The sequence below is a fragment of the Scyliorhinus canicula genome, chromosome 16 (assembly GCF_902713615.1).
Source record: "Scyliorhinus canicula chromosome 16, sScyCan1.1, whole genome shotgun sequence".
Lineage (NCBI taxonomy): Eukaryota > Metazoa > Chordata > Chondrichthyes > Carcharhiniformes > Scyliorhinidae > Scyliorhinus > Scyliorhinus canicula.
In genome coordinates, this window is record NC_052161.1 from 91,272,940 (window position 1) to 91,296,377 (window position 23,438).

Here is a 23,438-nt window from a genome sequence, read left to right on the forward strand (position 1 = left end):
TCGCCCTGTAGGCTAACAGAGCCAGGTTAAAATCAGAACCCAAGTCAGCAGCTTTGCACAACAGTCTTTTAACGGTGTGGACCCCTGTTTCAGCCTTTCCATTCGACTGGGGGTAATGGCGGCTTGATGTGACGTGCTTGATGTGGCGAAAATTGTACAGCCCGGGAAAATCTGTCCCCTCCTGGCTGAAGAAGGAAGGGACATTATCAGTCATAACTGTGAGTGGGATTCCATGCCAGGCAAAAGTCTCCTTGCATGCCTTGATTACTGTTGTTGAGGTGAGGTCAGTCAGTCTGACCACCTCGTGGTAGTTGGTAAAGTAGTCCACTAGGAGGACATAGTCTCGGCCCTTGGCATGGAAGAGGTCAACACGAACTTTGGACCATGGGGAGGACACCAGTTCATGTGGCTGTAGAGTCTCTTCAGACTGAGCCGGCTGGAACCTTTGACACGTTGGGCAATTGAGGACCGTGTTGGCGATATCTTGGCTGATGCCTGGTCAATATACTGCCTCTCGGGCTCGACGGCGACACTTTTCGACCCCCAGGTGACCCTTGTGGATTTGGCCGAGGACCAGCTCTCGCATGCTCTGTGGGATCACAATTCTGTCGAGCTTCATTAGTATGCCGTCCACCACCGCTAGATCGTCCTTTACATTATAAAACTGGGGGCACTGCCCCTTTTGCCAACCATTCGTGAGATGTTGCATGACCCCCTGGAGTAGAGGATCCCTGGCCATCATCTGATGAATTTACACGACCCTTTCACAGTTGCCGTAAAGTTGGAGGCACAGAATTGCACCTGCGCGTCTGTTTGACAGACAAAGTCAGTCTGCTCACACAGTGTGGTGATAGATCTGGAGAGTGCATCGGCCACAATGAGCTCTTTGCCCGGGGTGTACATCAGGTCTAAATCGTAGCGGCAGAGTTTGAGGAGAATGCGTTGTAGCCATGTCGTCATGTCATTGAGGTCTTTTTGGCTGATGTGAACCAATGGCCTGTGGTCCGTCTCGACCGTGAATTTGGGAAGGCCATACACATAATCATGGAATTTGCCAATCCCTGTGAGGAGGCCCAGGCATTCTTTTTCAATCTGAGCGTATCGTTGCTCAGTGGGCTTCATGGCTCTAGAAGCAAATGCGACTGGGGCCCAGGAGGAGGAATTGTCCCGCTGGAGGAGCACTGCCCCAATGCCAGCCTGGCTCGCGTTGGTGGATATTTTCGTCTCCTTGGCAGGGTCAAAAAACGCCAGCACCGGGGCCTTGGTGAGTTTCGCCCTGAGCTCACGCCACTCTTGCTTATGAGCGGGAAGCCACTGGAAGTCCGTAGTTTTTTTAACGAGATGGCAGAGGGCTGTGGTGTGTGATGCAAGGTTGAGGATAAACTTCCCAAGGAAGTTGACCATCCCTAGGAAGCAGAGGACCGCCTTCTTGTCCTCTGGGTTCTTCATGGCATTGACTGCCGAAACCTTGTCTGCATCTGGCTGCACACCGAACTGCGAAATATGGTCGCCAAGGAATTTGATCTCTGATTGACCAAACGAGCATTTGGCTCTGTTGAGTTGGAGGCCATGCTCGTGGATCCTGTGGAACACCCGCTTGAGGCAATCGATGTGCTCCTGAGGAGTTGTGAACCAGATAATGATATCATCGACGTACACTCGCACCCCCTCGATGCCCTCCATCATTTGTTCCATTATGCGGTGGAACACCTCTGAGGCGGAGATGATGCCAAAGGGCATTCGGTTGTAACAGTAGCGACCGAACGGGGTATTGAATGTGCACAGCTTTCGACTGGACGCGTCCAGCTGTATTTGCCAAAACCGCTTGGAGGCATCCAGCTTCGTGAAGAATTTGGCATCAGCCATCTCGCTGGTTAGCTCTTCTCATTTAGGTATTGGGTAGTGTTCCCTCATGATGTTACATTTCAAATCTTTGGGGTTGATACAGATTCGAAGTTCCCCTGACGGCTTTTTGACACAAACCATGGAGCTAACCCAGTCCATGGGTTCCGTGATCTTAGAAATGACGCCCTGGTCCTGGAGGTCTTGCAGCCGCTGCTTGAGGTGGTTCCTAAGGGGTGCCGGCACCCAACGCAGTGCATGGACCACAGGGGTGGCATTCAGCTTCAGTAGTATCTTGTATCGGTAAGGGAGTGTGCCCATAGCTTCGAAGATGCTGTGGTATTGTGCTATGATGTCATCGATTTGGGCCTGGAAGTTAACATCTGGCGAGGCCGTTGCCTCTGCGGACGATATGGTGTGAACCCGCTGCACATGGTTCAGGAGTTTGCAGGCCCGAGCACCGAGCAGGGAAGCTCTGTTTGTTCCTACAATTTCAAAACGCAGCATTGCTTTTGAAGAACAATGGGACACCGCAAGCCGCTGGCAGCAATGCCATTGCCATTGTAGTCGGGAAGCTGGCAGGCTGGTGGAAGAATGCTTGGCTTGACGCGGATGGTGTCAAGGTCAGACTTTGAAATGAGGTTAGCTGAAGCGCCGGTGTCCAGCTTGAAGCGTATGCGAGCCTTGTTGACCGTAAGGATGGCACACCACTTGCGTCCGGATCAATGCTCATTATTGGGAGTTGTTTCACCATCGTTGAGAAAGGCAGCGTATGCTTGGTGATGATGCCCACCCGGAATGGGGATGTGAGGCCCTCAGTGTCGGGATCTGGTAGACTGTCGGGGTCGGAGTCTGTGACGGGTTGCTGTACTGATAGGACGCTCCTGCGCTGTGGTTGGGATCGCTGTGTGTTGGGCAGTGGAGCAGATCTGCAAAGGGCTGCGTAGTGGCCAAGCTTGCCACACTGGAGACAGCATTGAGATTTTGCGGGACATTGCCGCTTTAAATGGGCGGAGCCACAGTTGGAACACGTCATGGCGCCACCGTCAGGACATTCCGTGCGCCACCGTGCATGCGCAGTGCGGTTGAATGACGTGCGCCCTTGCGCGGTTTGGTCGTCGGCCTCGTCGTCACCTTGGTCGCGGCGCGCATGCGCAGGAACCCAGGAAAAGTGCCCTCATCCAGACTCAGGCCCTGCATTTGTTTGATGGCCTGCACCCGTTCTGCATCGTGGGAACCTTGCCGTGCCGTTTCTGCTGCCTTGATATGGGAATACCGATTGTTAGCGTGCTATTGGAGGACGCAGGTCTCGATGGCGATGGTGAGGGTGAGCTGCTTAACTTCAAGGAGCTGCTGGCGAAGGGGATTGGGGTGGACCCCGAATAGATCTGGTCGCAGATCACAGAGTCGGAAGTGGAGCCGTAGTTGCAGGACTGCGCGAGGATGCGGAGATGGGTTAAAAAGGACTGAAAAGGTTCATCCTTACCCTGAGGCCTCTGCTGGAACACATAGCGTTCAAAGCTCTCATTGACTTTGATGTCACAGTGGCTGTCGAACTTCAGCAGAACTGTTTTAAACTTTGTCTTGTCCTCGCCTTCAGCAAAGGTGAGGGAGTTGAAGATGTGGATAGCGTGGTCCCCGGCTGTGGAAAGGAAGAGAGCGATCTTCCTGACATCCGATGCGGCCTTGAGGTCGGTGGCTTCGAGATACAGCTGGAACTTCTGCTTGAAAATCTTCCAGTTAGCACCGAGGTTGCCGGCGATGCGGAGCGGCGGGGGAGGGCGGACGCTGTCTATGTTACCGGATGGCTGATCGCTGGTCAAAGGCAGATTATCTCAAGGTAGGTCCATCAAACTCGAGCATAACTCACTGGTACCATGATGTGTTGGGTAAGCTGGGTCTGTGAGGACTGCGTTTACTGCAGTGGTGAGAGAGACAGGCTTCCAACACTTGAAGAAATGCAACTCGATTTTATTGAACACTTAACTATAATACATGCTTTAACTGTGGGTTGACACTATGCTGACTTGACTGGGGACCTGAGGCTAACCTGACCAGACTATCTTACTACCACATGGTGTATGTTCTAGTTGCTGCTCACGGGCTCTGTCTGTGTCAGAGGCTGGATCCCGAGAGAGCGGGAAAACTGGTGCCCTCTGGCTTTATAGTGGTCGTGTCCTGTCTGGTGATTGGCTGCTTATGTTCTGTGTGTTCGCTGCTCATCTTGTGTGTCAATGACTGCCTGTCTGTGCACCATCATATACCTGGATGTATATTATGACAGGTCCCAGGTTCGATTCCCGGCTTGGGTCACTGTCTGTGCGGAGTCTGCACATTCTCCCTGTGTGTGCGTGAGTTTCCTCCGGGTGCTCCAGTTTCCTCCGGATGTGCACGTTCGGTGGATTGGCCATGCTAAATTGCCCTCAGTGTCCAAAATAGCCCTTAGTGTTGGGTGGGGTTCCTGGGATATGGGGATAGGGTGGAGGTATGGGCTTGGGTTTGATGCTCTTCCGAAGAGCCGGTGCAGACTCAATGGGCCGTATGTCCTCCTTCTGCACTGTAAATTCTATGAAATTCTATGAAACAGTGCTCAGGGGAGAGAGCAGGGCAGTGGGATTAGTTTGGTTGTGACTTTGGGCTGTGGGGATGGAGTGTGATGGAATTGAGTTTGTGATTGATGCAACGCTATGGGCAGAGAGCGGGGCATTAGGATTAGTTTGGAAATGATACATGGCTATGGGGAGGGATCAGGACAATGGATTAGTTTGTGATGGACGCATGGATATGGGGAGAGTGCGGGAGAGTGGGATTAATATGGGATTCATACAGTGAAATGTGAGACAGCGAGATATTGGGATTAGTTTAAGGATTCATACAGGGCTAGGGGGAGAGGGTGGGACAGTGGGATTAGTTTGGGGATTGATTCAGTGCAATGGGGCGAGAGCAGAAGAGTGGGTTCTGTTTGGGGCTTGATGCAGGGCTATGGGAACTGCCCCCATAGTGGGGCAGTGTAATAAAGTTATGATTGATTCAGGACTCGGGGAGAGTGTGGGGCAGTAGGATTAGTTTGGGATTGATAAAGGTCTATGGGGTGAGTTTGGGTCAGTGTGATTTGTTTGTGATTGATGCTAAACTATGGGGAGGGAGCTGGTTAGTGGGATGAATGTGGGATTCATACACTGATATGGGGAGAGAGCAAGGCAGTGGGAGTAGTGTGTGGAATTGTATAGGGCTATGGGGAGTGAGTGGGGCAGTGGGATTAGTTTGGGATTGATACAGGGCTATGGGGAGAGAGCAGGGCAGTGTGATTAGTTTGAGGATTGATGCATGGCTATGGGGAGAGAGCAGGAGGGTGGGATTAGTTTGGGGTTTAATTCAAGGCTCTGGGGAGAAAGTGGGAAAGTCGAATTATTTTACAATTCATGCAGGACTTTTGGAAGAGAGTGGATCTGTGAGATTAGTTTAGGGATTGTTCCATGGCTATGGGGAGAGAGTAGGGCAGTCAGATTTGTTTGGGAATTAATACAGGGCTATGGAGAGAGTGTGGGTTACAGTGGTATTAGTTTGTGATTGATACAGGGCTATAGGGGAGGACATCTGTACAGTGGTGTTAGTTTGAGAATGGAGACAAGGCTATGGGGAGAGAGCGGGGCAGTGGGATTAATTTGGGATTGATACAGGGCTATGGGGAGAGAGTGGGACAATGGGATTAATTTTTGATTGATACAGAGCTCTGGGTAGAGAGTGAGATAGTGGGATTAGTTTGGGGATCGATACAGCGCTATGGGATGAGATTGTGACAGTGGGATTAATTTATGATTGATACAGGGCTTTGGGGAGAAAGCAGGGCAGTGTGATCAGTTTGGGGATTGATACCCGGCTATGGGAAAGAGTGGAATAGTGGGATTAATTTATGATTGATACAGGGCTCTGGGGGGAGAGTCGGGCAGTGAGAATTGTTTGGAATTGATACAGAGCTACGGGAAGAGAGCGGAGCAGTGAGATTAGTTTGGGGATTGACACAAGGCTACCTAGAGAATATGGGGCAGTCGGATCAGTTTGGGGATTGATACAGGGCTCTGGGGAGTGTGCGGGGGAGTGGGATTAAGTTATGATTGAAGCAGAGCTCGGGGAGAGTGTGGGGCAGTGGGATTAGTTTGGGTGTGATTATAGGGCTATGGGGAAAGGACGGCACAGTGGAATTAGTTTATGATTGATGCAAGGCTATGGGGAGAGAGCAGGAGAGTGGGATTAGTATTGGATTAATAGTTATATGGGGAAAGAGCCAGACAGTGGAGTAGTTTGGGAGTTCATGCAGGGCTATTGGAAGAGAGTGAGCCTGTGGGACTAGTTTAGCGACTGTTACATGGCTTTGGGGAGAGAATGGGACAGTTGGATTAGTTTGGGAATTAATACAGGGCAATAGAGTGAGTCTGGGTAACAGTGGGATTAGTTTGTGATTTATACAGGTCTATGAGGATACATTAGGACAATGGTATTAATTTGGGAATGGAGACAGGACTATAGGGAGAAAGTGGGACACAGGATTAGTTTGGGGATTGATACAGGGCTAAGGACAGAGAGTGGGACAATGAGATTTGTTTGGGGATTGATATAGGGCTATGGGGAGAGAGCGGGAATGCACTATTAGTATAGGGATTGATGTAGGGCTATGGTGAGAGACATTGGGATTACTTTGGGGATTGATACAGGGCTATGGAGAGAGAGTGGGACTGTGGGATTTGTTTGGGGATTGATTCAGGACTACGGGAAAAGAGTGGGACAATAGGATTAATTTATGATTGATACAGGGCTCTGGGTGCAGTGTGTGGCAGTGGGATTAGTTTTTGATTGATACAGGGCTATGGGGAGACAGTTGGGCATTGGGATTATATTGTGATTGATACAGGCCTATGGGGAGGGAGTCGGACAGTGGGATTAGTTTGGCAATTGATACACGGCTCTGGGGAGAGAGCGGGACAGTGGGATTAATTTATGATTGATACAGAGCTCTGGGTATAGTGTGTGGCAGTGGATTTTTGATTGATACCAGGCTATTGGGGGAGAGAGGGAAATTCTGATTAGTTTGAAGATTGATACAGGACTATGGTGCGAAAGAAGGGTGGAAGAATTAGTTTGGGTATTGATACAGGGCTGTGGGGAGAGAGTCAAGCCGTGGGATTAGTTTGCGGATTGTTACCTAGCTGCTGGGCGAGATTGGGGAAGTTGGATTAGTTTGGGGTTTGATACAGGGCTATGAGGAGAAAATGGGGAAATTGGATTGGTTTGGGGATTGATAAATGGCTGTGGGGAGTGTGGGGCAGTGAGATTCATTTGTGATTGATAGGGGGCTATGGGGAGAGAGCAGTGCAGTGGGATTAGTTTGGGATTGATACAGAGCTATGGGAAGAGAGTGGGGCAGTGGGATTAGTTTGGGATTGATACAGAGCTGTGGGAAGAGAGTGGAGCAGTGGGATTAGTTTGGGATTGATACAGAGCTATGGGGAGAGAGCTGGAGAGTGGGATTAATATGGGATTGATACAATGATTTGGGGAGAGAGTGGGGCAGTGGGAGTAGTTTGGTGTGATATAGGGCTATGGGAAACGAATAGAACAGTGGAATTCGTTTGGGATTTATGCAGGGCTATGGGGAGAGAGTCGGGCTGCGGCATTAGTTTGTGGATTGATAAAGGTCTGGGGGGAGAGTGTGGGGCAGTGTGTTTCGTTTCTGATTGATACTGGGCTATGGGGATAGAAAGGAGCAGTGGGATTATTTTGGGATTGATAAAGGGCTATAGGGAGAGATCAGAGCAGTGGGATTAGTTTGTGATTGATGCAAGGGTTTGGGGAGAGATCAGAGCAGTGGGATTAGTTTGTGATTGATGCAAGGGTTTGGGGAGAGAGTAGGAGAGTGGGATTAGTATGGGATTCATACAGTGATATGGGGAGAGAGCAAGGCAGTGTGAGTTGTTTGTGGATTCGTACAGGGCTATGGGGAGAGTGGGGCAGTGGGATTAGTTTCTGATTGATGTGGGGTTATGAGAGAGTGCAGGAGAGTGGGATTAGTTTGAGGATTGATTCAAGACTATGGGGAGAGAGCGGGAAAGTGGAATTAGTTTGAGTATCATGCAGGACTTTTGGAAGAGAGTTGGTCTGTGGGATTAATTTCGGGATTGTGACATGGCTATGAGTGGGGCTATCAGATTAGTTTGGGGATTGTGACATGGCTATGAGTGGGGCTATCAGATTTATTTAGGGATTGTGACATGGCTATGAGTGGGGCTATCAGATTAGTTTGGGGATTGTGACATGGCTATAAGTGGGGCTACCAGATTAGTTTGGGGATTGTGACATGGCTATGAGTGGGGCTATCAGATTAGTTTGGGGATTGTGACATGACTATGAGTGGGGCTATCAGATTAGTTTGGCGATTGTGACATGGCTATGAGTGGGGCTATCAGATTAGTTTGGGGATTGTGACATGGCTATGAGTGGGGCTATCAGATTAGTTTGGGGATTGTGACATGGCTATGAGTGGGGCTATCAGATTAGTTTGGGGATTGTGACATGGCTATGAGTGGGGCTATCAGATTAGTTTGGGGATAGTGACATGGCTATGAGTGGGGCTATCAGATTAGTTTAAGGATTGTGACATGGCTATGAGTGGGGCGATCAGATTAGTTTAGCGATTGTGACATGGCTAGGAGTGGGGCTATCAGATTAGTTTGGGGATTGTGACATGGCTATGAGTGGGGCTATCAGATTAGTTTGGGGATTGTGACATGGCTGTGAGTGGGGCTATCAGATTAGTTTAGTGATTGTGACATGGCTATGAGTGGGGCTATCAGATTAGTTTGGGGATTGTGACATGGCTATGAGTGGGGCTATCAGATTAGTTTGGGGATAGTGACATGGCTATGAGTGGGGCTATCAGATTAGTTTGGGGATTGTGACATGGCTATGAGTGGGGCTATCAGATTAGTTTGGGGATTGTGACATGGCTATGAGTGAGGCTATCAGATTAGTTTGGGGATTGTGACATGGCTATGAGTGGGGCTATCAGATTAGTTTAGGGATTGTGACATGGCTATGAGTGGGGCTATCAGATTAGTTTGGGTATTGTGACATGGCTATGAGTGGGGCGATCAGATTAGTTTGGGGATTGTGACATGGCTATGAGTGGGGCTATCAGATTAGTTTGGGGATTGTGACATGGCTATGAGTGGGGCTATCAGATTAGTTTGGGGATTGTGACATGGCTATAAGTGGGGCTACCAGATTAGTTTGGGGATTGTGACATGGCTATGAGTGGGGCTATCAGATTTATTTAGGGATTGTGACATGGCTATGAGTGGGGCTATCAGATTAGTTTGGGGATTGTGACATGGCTATAAGTGGGGCTATCAGATTTATTTAGGGATTGTGACATGGCTATAAATGGGGCTATCAGATTAGTTTGGGGATTGTGACATGGCTATGAGTGGGGCTATCAGATTAGTTTGGGGATTGTGACATGGCTATGAGTGGGGCTATCAGATTAGTTTGGGGATTGTGACATGGCTATGAGTGGGGCTATCAGATTAGTTTGGGGATTGTGACATGGCTATGAGTGGGGCTATCAGATTAGTTTAGGGATTGTGACATGGCTAGGAGTGGGGCTATCAGATTAGTTTGGGGATTGTGACATGGCTATGAGTGGGGCTATCAGATTAGTTTAGGGATTGTGACATGGCTATGAGTGGGGCTATCAGATTAGTTTAGGGATTGTGACATGGCTATGAGTGGGGCTATCAGATTAGTTTGGGGATTGTGACATGGCTATGAGTGGGGCTATCAGATTAGTTTAGGGATTGTGACATGGCTATGAGTGGGGCGATCAGATTAGTTTAGGGATTGTGACATGGCTATGAGTGGGGCTATCAGATTAGTTTGGGGATTGTGACATGGCTATGAGTGGGGCTATCAGATTAGTTTGGGGATTGTGACATGGCTATGAGTGGGGCTATCAGATTAGTTTGGGGATTGTGACATGGCTATGAGTGGGGCTATCAGATTAGTTTGGGGATTGTGACATGGCTATGAGTGGGGCTATCAGATTAGTTTGGGGATTGTGACATGGCTATGAGTGGGGCTATCAGATTAGTTTGGGGATTGTGACATGGCTGTGAGTGGGGCTATCAAATTAGTTTGGGGATTGTGACATGGTTATGAGTGGGGCTATCAGATTTATTTAGGGATTGTGACATGGCTATGAGTGGGGCTATCAGATTAGTTTGGGGATAGTGACATGGCTATGAATGGGGCTATCAGATTAGTTTGGCGATTGTGACATGGCTATGAGTGGGGCTATCAGATTAGTTTGGGGATTGTGACATGGCTATGAATGGGGCTATCAGATTAGTTTGGCGATTGTGACATGGCTATGAGTGGGGCTATCAGATTAGTTTGGGGATTGTGACATGGCTATGAGTGGGGCTATCAGATTAGTTTAGGGATTGTGACATGGCTATGGGTGGGGCTATCAGATTAGTTTGGGGATAGTGACATGGCTATGAGTTGGGCTATCAAACTAATTTAGGGATTGATTGATACATTGCTGTTGGCAGATTTGTTTGTGATTGTTAGGGGGCTATGGGAAGAGAGCAAGAGAGTGGGATTAGTTTGTGATTGATACAGGGCTGTAGGGATACATCAGGACAGTGGGATTAGTTGTGGAATAGACACAGGGTTATGGTGAGAGAGTGGGACAGTGGGGTTAGTTTGGGTAGGGCAATGGGGAGAGTGTGGGACAGTGGGATTAGTTTGGTGATTGACACAGGGCTACGGGGAGATTGCCGGACAGTGGGAACAGTTTAGGATTGTCACAGGGATATGGTGAGAGAGGGCAGTTGGATTAGTTTGTAATCGATATATGGTATGGGGAGAGGGTGGGACAGTGTGATTAGTTTGGAATGGATTCAAGGCCAAAGGAATAGAGTGAGGCAATGAGATTAGTTTGGAATGGATTCAAGGCCAAGAGGAGAGAGTGGGGCAGTGAGATTAGTTTTGGATTGATATAGGACTATGGGGAGAGAGTGGGGCAGTGAGATTAGTTTGGATTGATATAGGACTATGGGGAGAGAGTAGGGCAGTGAGATAAATTTGGGGATTGATACAGGGCTATGGAGAGATATTTGGACAGTTGGATTAGTTTGGGGATTGATGTAGGACAATGGGGATATGGGATTCATTTGGATTGGTGCAGGTCCATAGGAATAGAGTGGGGCAATAAGATTAGTTTGAATTAATACAGGTCAATGAGGAGAGAATGGGGCAGTAGTATTAGTTTGGGATGATACAGGGCTGTTGGGGAGAGAGTGGGGAAATGGGATTAGTTTGGATTGCTACAGGTCAATGGGGAGACAGTGGATCAGTAGGATTAGGTTGGGATTGATACAGGTTTGTGGGGAGAGTGGGGCAACGGGATTCATTTGGGTTGATACAGGTCTGTGGAGAGAGAGTGGGGCAATGAGATTAGTTTGGGATTGGTATCGGACTTTGGGGATAGAGTGGGGCAATGGGATTAGTTTCGGATTGGTGTTGGGCTTTGGGGAGAGAGTGGGGCAATGGGATTAGTTTGGATTGATACAGGTCTGTGGGGAGAGAGTTGGGCAGTGGAATGAGTTTGAGGATTGATACATTTCTGTGGGGAGATATTTCGACAGTCGGATGAGTTTGAGATTGATACGGGGCTGTGGAGAGAGTGGGGCAGTGGGATTAGTTTGGGTTTGATTCAGGGCCATAGGGAGAGAGGGGTGCAGTGGGATTAGTTTGGGATTGGTACAGGGCTAAGGGGAGAGAGTGGGACAGTGGGATTAATTTGGATTGATATAGGTTTATAGGGAAAGATATGCGGCAATGGGATTAGCTGGATTGATACAGTTCTATGGGGAGAAAGTGGGGCAGTGGGTTCAGTTTGGGATTGATACAGGGCTATGGGGAGAGAGTGGGATTAGTTTGGGATTGACACAGGGCTATTGGAGAGAGTGGGGGAGTTGGATTAGTTTGGGATTAATACAGGGTTATAGGGAAATATTTGGCAGTTGGATTAATTTGGGATTGATATAGTGTTACAGAGATTGTGGCAGTGGGATTAGTTTGAGATTAGTTTGAGGACGGCGTGGTGGCACAGTGGTTAGCACTGCTGCCTTACAGCCTTGGGTGACTGTCTGGAGTTTGCACATTCTCCCTGTATCTGCGTGGGTTTCCTCCAAGTGCTCCTGTTTCCTCCCACAACATGTGCAAGTTAAGTGGATTGTCCATGTTAAATTGCCTTAGTTTCCAAAGGTTAGGTGGGGTTACGGGAATAGGTCATGAGAGTGGGCCTGGGTCAGACGCTCTTTCAGAGGGTCAGTTGCAGACTCGAAGGTCTCAAGGGCTTTCTTCTGCGCTGCAGGGATTCTGTGCTTCCATCAAATTGATACAGGGCTAAGGAGAGACGTGGACAGTAAGATTAGTTTTAGGTCGGTACCGGGCTATGGAGAGAGAGTGAGGGATTAGGATTGTTTTGGGTTTGATACAGGGACATGGGGAGAGAGCGGGACAGTGGGATTAGTTTGGGATTGATAAAGGGCAATGGGGAGAGTGGTGCAATGCAATTATTTTGGATTTGATCCAGGTCTGTCAGAATTTCATCCATTCTGTGAGTGAATTTTGCAGGATTTTAATTGATATTATTTTTCCCATGTTCCTGAGGTTTGCTTCATGGTATTATGGCCAACCGGACAATTGGAAGAACAAAGAAGATTGTGCCTCAATCTTAACAAAAGACGGAAAGACTTTTGGCTGGAATGATGTCGGTTGTTCGGATCACTTCCCGTTTATCTGTGAGAAAATGTCTCTGCCCCTATCCAAGCTGCTGAATTTGAGAAATGTTGTTCCTGAAGAGTCTGGGACACAAAATGAAATGCTCAGGATGGTCTAACGTTCCCCACCCCTCCCCCATGATCCTCCCTCTATATTATCCTGTTCCCCAGTGGGTTCTCTCTCTATATCCCTTTGTTCCCCAGTGTGTCCTCTCTCTATCCCCCTGTTGCTCAGTGTGTTCTCTCTCTCTGTCCCTCTGTTCTCCAGTGTGCCCTGTCTCTCCAACCTTCTGGTCTCCTGTGTGTCCTCTCTCTCTATCCCTCTGTTCTCAGTGTGTCCTCTCTCTCAATTCCTCTGTTCCACAGTGTGTCCTCTCTCTCCATTCCTCTGTTCCACAGTGTGTCCTCTCTCTCCATTCCTCTGTTCCACAGTGTCCTCTCTCTCTATTCCTCTGTTCCACAGTGTGTCCTCTCTCTCTATTCCTGTTCCCAGTGTGTCCTCTTTCCCTATTCCCCTGTTCCACAGTGTGTCCTCTCTCTTGGTTTGTTTTCCAGTGTGTCCTGTCTCGCCATCCCTCTGTTCTCCAGCGTCCCCTCTCTCTATGTCCCTTTTGTCGTGTTTTAACCCTGGGGTAACACGGACTGCAACTGGATGCAGTTGGACTGGAAAGCAGACACCAAACTTAGACGTTGGTTCAATACGATTTATTGAACTTCTATAATATTGCACACAGCTTGCTGTGAGTTGACAGTCTACTACTCTAAGTGTGCTAATTCTAGCTAACTAGACCAGACTAGCTGAGCCACATGTAGAAGGTACTAACTGATATATGCACCCTGACTGTCACTACTGTTGTCACCAGTGGAAAGAGGCAGGGTGCTGATGCTTTGTGTGTTTTATAGTAGGAGGCCCCCCTCTAGTGTTCTGTCTGGTGATTGGTTGTGTTCTGTCCTGTATGTTGATTGGCTAACCTGGGTGTCTGTCACTGCCTGTCTTTACCTCATGATGTGCATGAGTGCATATTATGACACCTTTATCCCCAGTGACCTCACTTTCTATCCCTCTGTTCACCAGTGACCTCTCTCTAAATCCCTCTGTTCCCCAAATGTGTCCTCTCTCCATATCCGTTTCCCCATTGTGTCCACTTTATATATTCCTCTATATTCCTGTTTATCTGTGAGAAAAAGTCTCTGCCCCTTATCCAAGCTGCAGAATTTGAGAAATTTTGTTCCTGAAGAGTCTGGGACACAAAATGAAATGCTCAGGATGGTCTAACGTTCCCCACCCCTCCCCCATGATCCTCCCTCTATATTATCCTGTTCCCCAGTGGGTTCTCTCTCTATATCCCTTTGTTCCCCAGTGTGTCCTCTCTCTATCCCCCTGTTGCTCAGTGTGTTCTCTCTCTCTGTCCCTCTGTTCTCCAGTGTGCCCTGTCTCTCCAACCTTCTGGTCTCCTGTGTGTCCTCTCTCTCTATCCCTCTGTTCTCAGTGTGTCCTCTCTCTCAATTCCTCTGTTCCACAGTGTGTCCTCTCTCTCCATTCCTCTGTTCCACAGTGTGTCCTCTCTCTCCATTCCTCTGTTCCACAGTGTCCTCTCTCTCTATTCCTCTGTTCCACAGTGTGTCCTCTCTCTCTATTCCTGTTCCCAGTGTGTCCTCTTTCCCTATTCCCCTGTTCCACAGTGTGTCCTCTCTCTTGGTTTGTTTTCCAGTGTGTCCTGTCTCGCCATCCCTCTGTTCTCCAGCGTCCCCTCTCTCTATGTCCCTTTTGTCGTGTTTTAACCCTGGGGTAACACGGACTGCAACTGGATGCAGTTGGACTGGAAAGCAGACACCAAACTTAGACGTTGGTTCAATACGATTTATTGAACTTCCATAATATTGCACACAGCTTTCTGTGAGTTGACAGTCTACTACTCTAAGTGTGCTAATTCTAGCTAACTAGACCAGACTAGCTGAGCCACATGTAGAAGGTACTAACTGATATATGCACCCTGACTGTCACTACTGTTGTCACCAGTGGAAAGAGGCAGGGTGCTGATGCTTTGTGTGTTTTATAGTAGGAGGCCCCCCTCTAGTGTTCTGTCTGGTGATTGGTTGTGTTCTGTCCTGTATGTTGATTGGCTAACCTGGGTGTCTGTCACTGCCTGTCTTTACCTCATGATGTGCATGAGTGCATATTATGACACCTTTATCCCCAGTGACCTCACTTTCTATCCCTCTGTTCACCAGTGACCTCTCTCTAAATCCCTCTGTTCCCCAAATGTGTCCTCTCTCCATATCCGTTTCCCCATTGTGTCCACTTTATATATTCCTCTATATTCCTGTTTATCTGTGAGAAAAAGTCTCTGCCCCTTATCCAAGCTGCAGAATTTGAGAAATTTTGTTCCTGAAGAGTCTGGGACACAAAATGAAATGCTCAGGACAGTCTAACATTCCCCACCCCTCCCCTATTATCCTCTCTCTATATTTGCATGGGGAAAAGAGGGATTATATAGAGAGGACACACTGGTGAACAGAGGGATTATAGAGCGAGGACACACTGGGGAATAGAGAGAGAGAGGAGACACTGGGGAACAGTGAGAAAAACAGGAGACACACTGGGTATCAATGGGGTATAGAGAGAGGACACACAGGGGAACAGAGGGATCTAAAGAGAGGAGATATTGTTCCCCACTGTATCCTCTCTCCAAATCCCTCTGTTCCCCAATGTCTCCTCTATCCCTCGATTCCCCAGTGTATCCTCGCTCGATAATTACTCTATTCACCAGTCTGTCCTCTCTATATATCTCTTTTCCCCAGTCCGTCCTCTCTCTATATCCCTGTTCTCAAATCTGACCTCTCTATATCCCTCTCTTCTCATTTGTCCTTTCTCTATACACTCTATTCTTCAGTGATATGTCGCTCTATCCCTAGTGTTTCATCTCTCTATTTGTTCTCCAGTGTCCCCTCTCTCCCCATTCCTCTGTTCTCCAATATGTCCTCTCTCTATATACCTTTGTTCCAGTGTGTACTCTCTGAATTTTTGTGTTTGCCAATGTGTCATCTCTGTTTTTCTCTCTGTTCCCCAATGTCAGTTCTCTCTTTATCCCTCTGGTTTCTCATATCTCCTCTCTCTATATCCCTCTATTCCCCAGTGTCCTCTCACTCTCTATACCTCTGTTCCCCAATGTGTTCTCTCTTTCTATCCCTTTGTTTCCCAGTATGCCTCACACTATTCCTGTTCCCCAGAGTGACCTCTACACTTATCCCTCTGTTCCCCAGTGTGTCATCTCTCTCCATCCTTGTTTTCCAGAGTGACCTCTCGATCTATTCCTCCGTTTGCCAGTGTGTCATTTCTCATTCTCCTTCTGTTCCAAAGTGCAGCCGCTCTGTCTATCCCTGTGTCCCCAGTGTCTCTCTCTATTTCTCTCGGTTCTCGAGTATGTCCTCTCTCTCTAACCCTCTGATCCCCTGTGTGTCTTCTCTCTTTATCCCTCTCTTCCCAGTGTGACCTGTTTCCCTCTCTTCCCAGTGTGACCTCTCTCAGTATCCTTTTTCCCAGTGTGACCTCTCAGTATCCCTCTCTTCCCAGCGTGACCTCTCTCAGTATCCCTCTCTTCCCAGTGTGACCTCTCAGTATTCCTCTCTTCCCAGTGTGACCTCTCAGTATCCCTCTCTTCCCAGCATGACCTCTCTCAGTATCCCTCTCTTCCCAGCGTGACCTCTCTCAGTATCCCTCTCTTCCCAGTGTGACCTCTCTCAGTATCCCTCTCTTCCCAGTGTGACCTCTCTCAGTATCCCTCTCTTCCCAGTGTGTCCTCTCTCTTTATCCCTCTGTTCCCCAATGTCTCCTCTATCCCTCGATTCCCCAGTGTATCCTCGCTCGATAATTACTCTATTCACCAGTCTGTCCTCTCTATATATCTCTTTTCCCCAGTCCGTCCTCTCTCTATATCCCTGTTCTCAAATCTGACCTCTCTATATCCCTCTCTTCTCATTTGTCCTTTCTCTATACACTCTATTCTTCAGTGATATGTCGCTCTATCCCTAGTGTTTCATCTCTCTATTTGTTCTCCAGTGTCCCCTCTCTCCCCATTCCTCTGTTCTCCAATATGTCCTCTCTCTATATACCTTTGTTCCAGTGTGTACTCTCTGAATTTTTGTGTTTGCCAATGTGTCATCTCTGTTTTTCTCTCTGTTCCCCAATGTCAGTTCTCTCTTTATCCCTCTGGTTTCTCATATCTCCTCTCTCTATATCCCTCTATTCCCCAGTGTCCTCTCACTCTCTATACCTCTGTTCCCCAATGTGTTCTCTCTTTCTATCCCTTTGTTTCCCAGTATGCCTCACACTATTCCTGTTCCCCAGAGTGACCTCTACACTTATCCCTCTGTTCCCCAGTGTGTCATCTCTCTCCATCCTTGTTTTCCAGAGTGACCTCTCGATCTATTCCTCCGTTTGCCAGTGTGTCATTTCTCATTCTCCTTCTGTTCCAAAGTGCAGCCGCTCTGTCTATCCCTGTGTCCCCAGTGTCTCTCTCTATTTCTCTCGGTTCTCGAGTATGTCCTCTCTCTCTAACCCTCTGATCCCCTGTGTGTCTTCTCTCTTTATCCCTCTCTTCCCAGTGTGACCTGTTTCCCTCTCTTCCCAGTGTGACCTCTCTCAGTATCCTTTTTCCCAGTGTGACCTCTCAGTATCCCTCTCTTCCCAGCGTGACCTCTCTCAGTATCCCTCTCTTCCCAGTGTGACCTCTCAGTATTCCTCTCTTCCCAGTGTGACCTCTCAGTATCCCTCTCTTCCCAGCATGACCTCTCTCAGTATCCCTCTCTTCCCAGCGTGACCTCTCAGTATCCCTCTCTTCCCAGTGTGACCTCTCTCAGTATCCCTCTCTTCCCAGTGTGACCTCTCTCAGTATCCCTCTCTTCCCAGTGTGTCCTCTCTCTTTATCCCTCTGTTCCCCAGTGTCCTCTCTCTATATCCCTTAGTTCCCCAGTGTGTTTTCTCTCTCTCTCCAGCCCTGTGTTCAGTTCCTCAGTTGAAGAGACAGATGTTTAATTTGTAAATGTTCCAATCTTTCTCAGCATTCAGCTTTGTCTGTTTGTGTTTTTTGTGTGAAAAATGTCTGCATTTACACAGTTCCTGGTGCTGTCTTCGGGTGATTTCCCTGTCTCTGGCAGTCAATTGCTGTTCCCCCACCCCTCCCCGGCTGACTCCACATGCCTCTCAACCATGTCCAGTCGTCACCATTTGTTACAGGATCTCCCAGACTGGGAACCTGCTGTTCTGAGTGTTGGGATTCGGTAATACGCAGAGTGCGAGGGGGGCCATCAGCTACACATCAGCCCAAACCCATCTCCTGGAACTTTCTTGAAACTTCTTGACACTTAGAGATTGCAAATGTCAAGTGTTCAAGGGGAATTGTTGACCCTCCCCCCACCATTTATGTCACCCGCTCCATGCCCCCATCCTCCTCTCCCATCCCCCACCATTCTTGTCTCCCACCCCCCACTCAATCTCCCACTCCCTTGCTCCCATTTTTCAATACTCCTGTCTCCTCCCAACACCCCCTAATCCGCCTTTACCCCTGTCCCAGAACCCATTTTTATGTATGTATGTACATATACAAACCGGCCAGAATAAACCAGGGCAGTTGGGTATGTGAGCTCCCTGTGTGTGAATGCACTCCCAGTGTTTCTGTTTCTGCTAAGATACAGTAGCCCCCCGTTATACCGCGCTCCGCGATATACCGCGGGGGGGCTTATGGACCCCAACTGTCAGTTGTGTCAATTTCAGCGGCCGGCTCACTTTGATCCGGAGAGGGAAGCTGCTCTCTCACTGAAACAATCAGCCAGCCGCTGAAATTGACACTGCCTGCTGCTCTCTCCCTCCAATCAGAAACATTAAAACTTAAAAGTTGGATTGGAGGGAGAGAGCAGCGGGCAGTGTCAATTTCAGCGGCCGGCTGATTGTTTTAGTGAGAGAGCAGCTTCCCTCTCCGGATCAAAGTGAGCCGGCCGCTGAAATTGACACTGTTTTAATTAGATCCACGATGGGGGTTTTAAATTTATTTAAAAATCTATGCTAGCGCTTCCCATTGTGAGTCTACGAGGGTCTGACCTCTCCCCCCGCCCCCCGTAGACTCTCAATGGGAAGCGCTAGCATAGATTTTTAAATAAATTTAAAACCCCCATCGTGGATATCCGCGGCTCGGTTGCAACGCGGGTGGCTGTCTTGGACCCCAACACCCGCGTTATAAAGGGAGACTACTGTATCATCGTTTGGCTGCTGGGTTAGATTGTAATTGTCTCTGTTTTGGGGAGTCTTCATGCTAATCGTTAGAAGAACTTTATGTTTTTATTAATTACTGAGAATAATGCTTTAAAATCTAGCTTATTAGCATTTGTTTGCACAAGGGCTGACCTTCCAAGATGGCGAAATTAACAGGCATTTCTGGCTTGTTAGAACTGTCTCTCTTGTGGGTTATTTTCAGGGTTATGTTTTGGTTTTGGTTTGACATTTATTTTTATTCCTTCCTGGGGCACATCCAGAATTTGTTGCCCATCCCAAAGTGCCCTTGGACTATGGGGCTGGGTTAGGAACCAAGCACATTGCTGCAAGTCTGGAGTCACGTGTAGGCCAGACCCAGTAAGGCTGGCAGATTTCCTTCCCTAAAGAACATTAGTGAACAAGATGGGTTTTCACGGTCACCATCACAGAGACTAGCTTTAGAGAGCAGATATTTAATTGAATTTAAATAGCACCATCTGCCATGAGATTCGAACCCCTGTTGCCAGAGGTTTTGCCTGAGCCTCTGGATTACTAGCCCAATGGTGTAGCCACTGTGCCACCTTGTGGGGTTGTGCTCTTTCAGTTTGGTTTCGCTTGTTTCTGAGGTGTGCTTGAACCTCTGACCCAGCTGAGAGGCTCTTCGAAGCAAGACAGTTCTGAGGTTGATATGGAGAAAGATTTGCCTAGGAATGGAACTATGCTTTACATTGGTGTGTTTGGTTGTTTCTAATTTTCTTGAAGAGAAACTAGCCTGGCCTGGAGGCTGCAGCCATCCGGCCTGTCTGTTTAATCCAGTAACTTAGCTCAGAGAGGTAGAGAGTTCTGGGGAATTGGGTCAAACTGAGGAGCTTCTGTTAAAGGAATGAGAAGCCCAGCTATGGAATAGACGACACGTTAGCACCAACGTGTGTCCCGTGGTACGGGATCATCAGCGAGTGAAAGAACTACCTTCCAGGGTATGAGTATGTGTAAAAACCAATCAGGGCTAAAATCGCAGGGAAAAAATTAAACTGGGTTAAGTCTATTGGATTAATTTTAAGGTAGATGCTCGCATTATTTTGAATCATTATCGTATTTGCTTTGTGTCTATTTCGTTGTTATTGGTCTTGGTTTTTCTGTTCAACTTTTCTGTTCAACTTTATATATTAAAGAGTGTTTCAGTTGATCTTGGAGTCCTGCTGCTCATTCCCTTACCCTTCTATTTTTATAAGCGAGTGTTGTCTATCAAAGCAGGATCCGGACAGGTATCCGGCTATTCCCGTATTTCTACAACCAGGATTCAGACAGGTTGTCTGGGAGAAGTGCAAACAGAAGTCTCTTGCTCCAGGTGTGGAGTGATTTGCAACATAGTTTCACTGATAATTGTCGGATTGGACCTCGAAGGGGTTGCAGCATGACATCAATAGAAGGGAATTGCGTCATGTGATCCAGATTGAGTTTGGCTGTGATAGGTTGAAGACGGTGCACATGGCTCCACCGCTGAGGTCACCAAATCTTTTCTGTGCAGTCAGCGCACCTACATTCTCAACACTCTCCGACATTATGCTCAGACCGAATGTCGAGGATTGACTCATGTTGCGGAGCATCATCTAAGCCTGTTCACCAGGTTGTATCTGTGCTCAACCTTGCTTCTGAGCTGTTTGAACGCCGCTACCACCATGTCATATTGTTATAATATCAAGACAAAACAATCAGATCGAGTAAACACACTCCATAAGACCATAAGACATAGGATCAGAATTAGGCCATTTGGCCCATCAAGTCTGCTCCGTCATTCAACCGTTGAGTAATATTTTTATCATCCCCATTCTCCCCAAAGCCCTGATCCCCTTATTAATCAAGAACCTATCTATCTCTGTCTTAAAGACACTCAGTGATTTGGCCTCCACAGCTTTCTGCGGCAATGAGTTCCACAGATTCGCCACCCTCTGGCTGAAGAAATTGCTTCTCATCTCAGTTTTCAAGGATCGTCCCTTTAGTCTGAGATTGTCCCCTCTGGTTCTAGCTTTTCCTTCAAGTGGAAACATCCTCTCCACGTCCGCTTTATCCAGGCCTCGCAGTGTTCTGTAAGTTTCAATAAGATCCCCCCTCATCCTTCTAAACTCCAATGAGTACAGACCCAGAGTCGGTAACCATTCCTCATATGAAAAGTTCTTCATTCCAGGGATAATTCTTCTGAACTTCCTCTGGACCCTTTCCAAGGCCACCACATCCTGCCTTAGATACGGGGCCCCCAGTTGCTCACAAAACTCCAAATGGGGTCTGACCAGAGCCTTATACAGCCTCAGAAGCACATCTCTGGTCTTGTATTCTAGCCCTCTCAATCCGAATGCCGACATTACATTTGCCTTCCTAACTGCCGACTGAACCTACACGTTCACCTTAAGCGAATCTTGAACAAGAACTCCCAAGTCCCTTTGTGCTTCTGATTTCCTAAGCATTTCCCCATTGAGAAAATAGTCTATGCCTCCATTCCTCCTTTTAAAGTGCATAACCTCACACTTCTCCAAATTGTATTCCATCTGCCACTTCTTTGCCCTTGTGGTTCATTGATTTATACTAGGGGCATGGGGGTGCAGATATCCATGGATACAATACATTCTTTGGAATTACCACCCACTGAATCCCCCACTGTCAACATTCTGGGGGTTAGCATTGACCAGAAACTGAATTGGGACACAATCAGATAAATACAGTGACTACAAGAGCAGGTCAGAGGCTGGGAATCCTGTGGAGATCCTATGGACTTTACCCAAAGCCGGTCCACCATTTACAATCCACAAGTCAGGAGTTTGATGGAATACTCTCCACTTGCTTGGATGAGTGCCGCTCCCAACAACACTCAGGAAGCTCGACACCATCCAGAGCAAAACGGCCCCACTTGATCGACATGCTAAGCACAAACATTCACTCCTTCCACCACCAATGGATGCACAGTGGCAGCTGTGCGTACCATCTCCAAGATGCACTGCAATGCCTCAAACAAGGCTCCTTCAACAGTTCCTTCCAAACCCATCGAGAAGGACAAGGGGCAGCAGACACATGGGGAACACCGCCACCTGCAAGTTCCCCTCCAAGTCACTCACCATTCTGACTTGCAACTATAATCGGCCGTTCCTTCACTGTCGCTGGGTGAGAATCCTGGAACTCCCTCCCTAACACTGCTGTGGGTGTACATACACCATACGGACTGCAGAATGTTCAAGATGGTGGCTGAGCACCAACTTCTCGAGGGGCAATTAGAGTTGGGCAATATATGCTGGTTGGTTTATATGCGGGCTGGTTTGGTATATATGCGGGCTGGTTTAGCACACTGGGCTAAATCGCTGGCTTTTAAAGCAGACCAAGGCAGGCCAGCAGCACGGTTCAATTCCCGTACCAGCCTCCTCGAACAGGCGCTGGAATGTGGCGACTAGGGGCTTTTCACAGTAACTTCATTGAAGCCTACTCGTGACAATAAGCGATTTTCCTTTCATTTCATTTTCATTTTTCATTTCATTTCATTTTCATATGCTGGGCCGAGTCAGTGACACCTACATCACCGTGAAAAAAAATACACAATCAACTCTTGGGGATGAGGTTTGACTTCGGGTGGCGGCCATGGTGTGAGTGGTCGCGCATTTGGTAGTTCCCATTCGTGATGGACATTTTGGACCTTTACCCTGGCTAACGGTGGGGCTGAGAGATTGTAAAAGGTGCAGGAGGGCTGGAAGTTGAAAATGCCCCGCTGGTGTATGGATTCGTGGACCAGAAGTGGTCGAAAAAGGAGGGAACAATGGCTGAAAACTGGTGTGGTGCCTGCAACACAGGGGAAGATGGTGGAGGGTCAGGGTCCGATCCTACCCGCCCAGTCGTTGACGAAGCAGCTAGTAGGCTTCCACCATGAGAAATTTGCCCAGCAGAGGAAGAAGAACTTGGAGGACCTTACTAGGGTGGTGGACCCGATAAAGGCAGGGATTGACCTCCTGGAGGCAAGGTTGGAGCCCAGGGCCAGGTGACCCAGAAGGTTGAGGAGGCGGTGGCGGGAGCACGAGGGGCAGCTTGCCCCGATGGCTGCGGCGATGTGGTTTATGCAAGATCAATGAAGGAGGCTGCAGGAGAAAGTGGAGGATTTTGATCATCGATCGTGCAGGCAGAATTTAAGGATTGTGGGCCTGTCGGAGAGCAGTGAGGGAGCGGACGCCGGCGCATATGTGGCACGGAAGCTGCTGGGCGAAGGGACATTTGCTCAGCCCCTGGAAGTGGACCGGGTGCACGGGTACGAATGAGGAAGCTGCAGGGGAATGAGCCAGGGGACCGAGGGTGATGGTGGTAAGCCTGCACCGGTTCTTGGACAAGGAACGGATTTTGAGGTGGGCCAGGCAGACGAGGCACTGCACCTGGGAAAGTAGTGAGCTGCGCATTTATCAGGATCTGGGTGCGGAGCTGGCCAAAAGGAGAGCAAGCTTCAACAAGGTGAAGGTGGCCCTCTTTAAGAAGGGGGT

At 48.4% G+C, this 23,438-nt stretch overlaps 1 protein-coding gene across 1 annotated transcript in view; it reads left to right on the forward strand.

The window, feature by feature from the left end:
• Positions 1–12,981, forward strand: part of LOC119951032 (hepatic lectin-like) — a 107,287-nt gene extending 94,306 nt beyond the window's left edge. Inside the window, exon 5 of the mRNA XM_038774066.1 lies at positions 12,577–12,981. Coding sequence (XP_038629994.1) covers positions 12,577–12,805 — 229 coding nt within the window. The 3' untranslated portion in view covers positions 12,806–12,981. The remainder of the gene's footprint in view (positions 1–12,576) is intronic.
• The last annotated feature ends 10,457 nt before the right edge of the window (positions 12,982–23,438 follow it).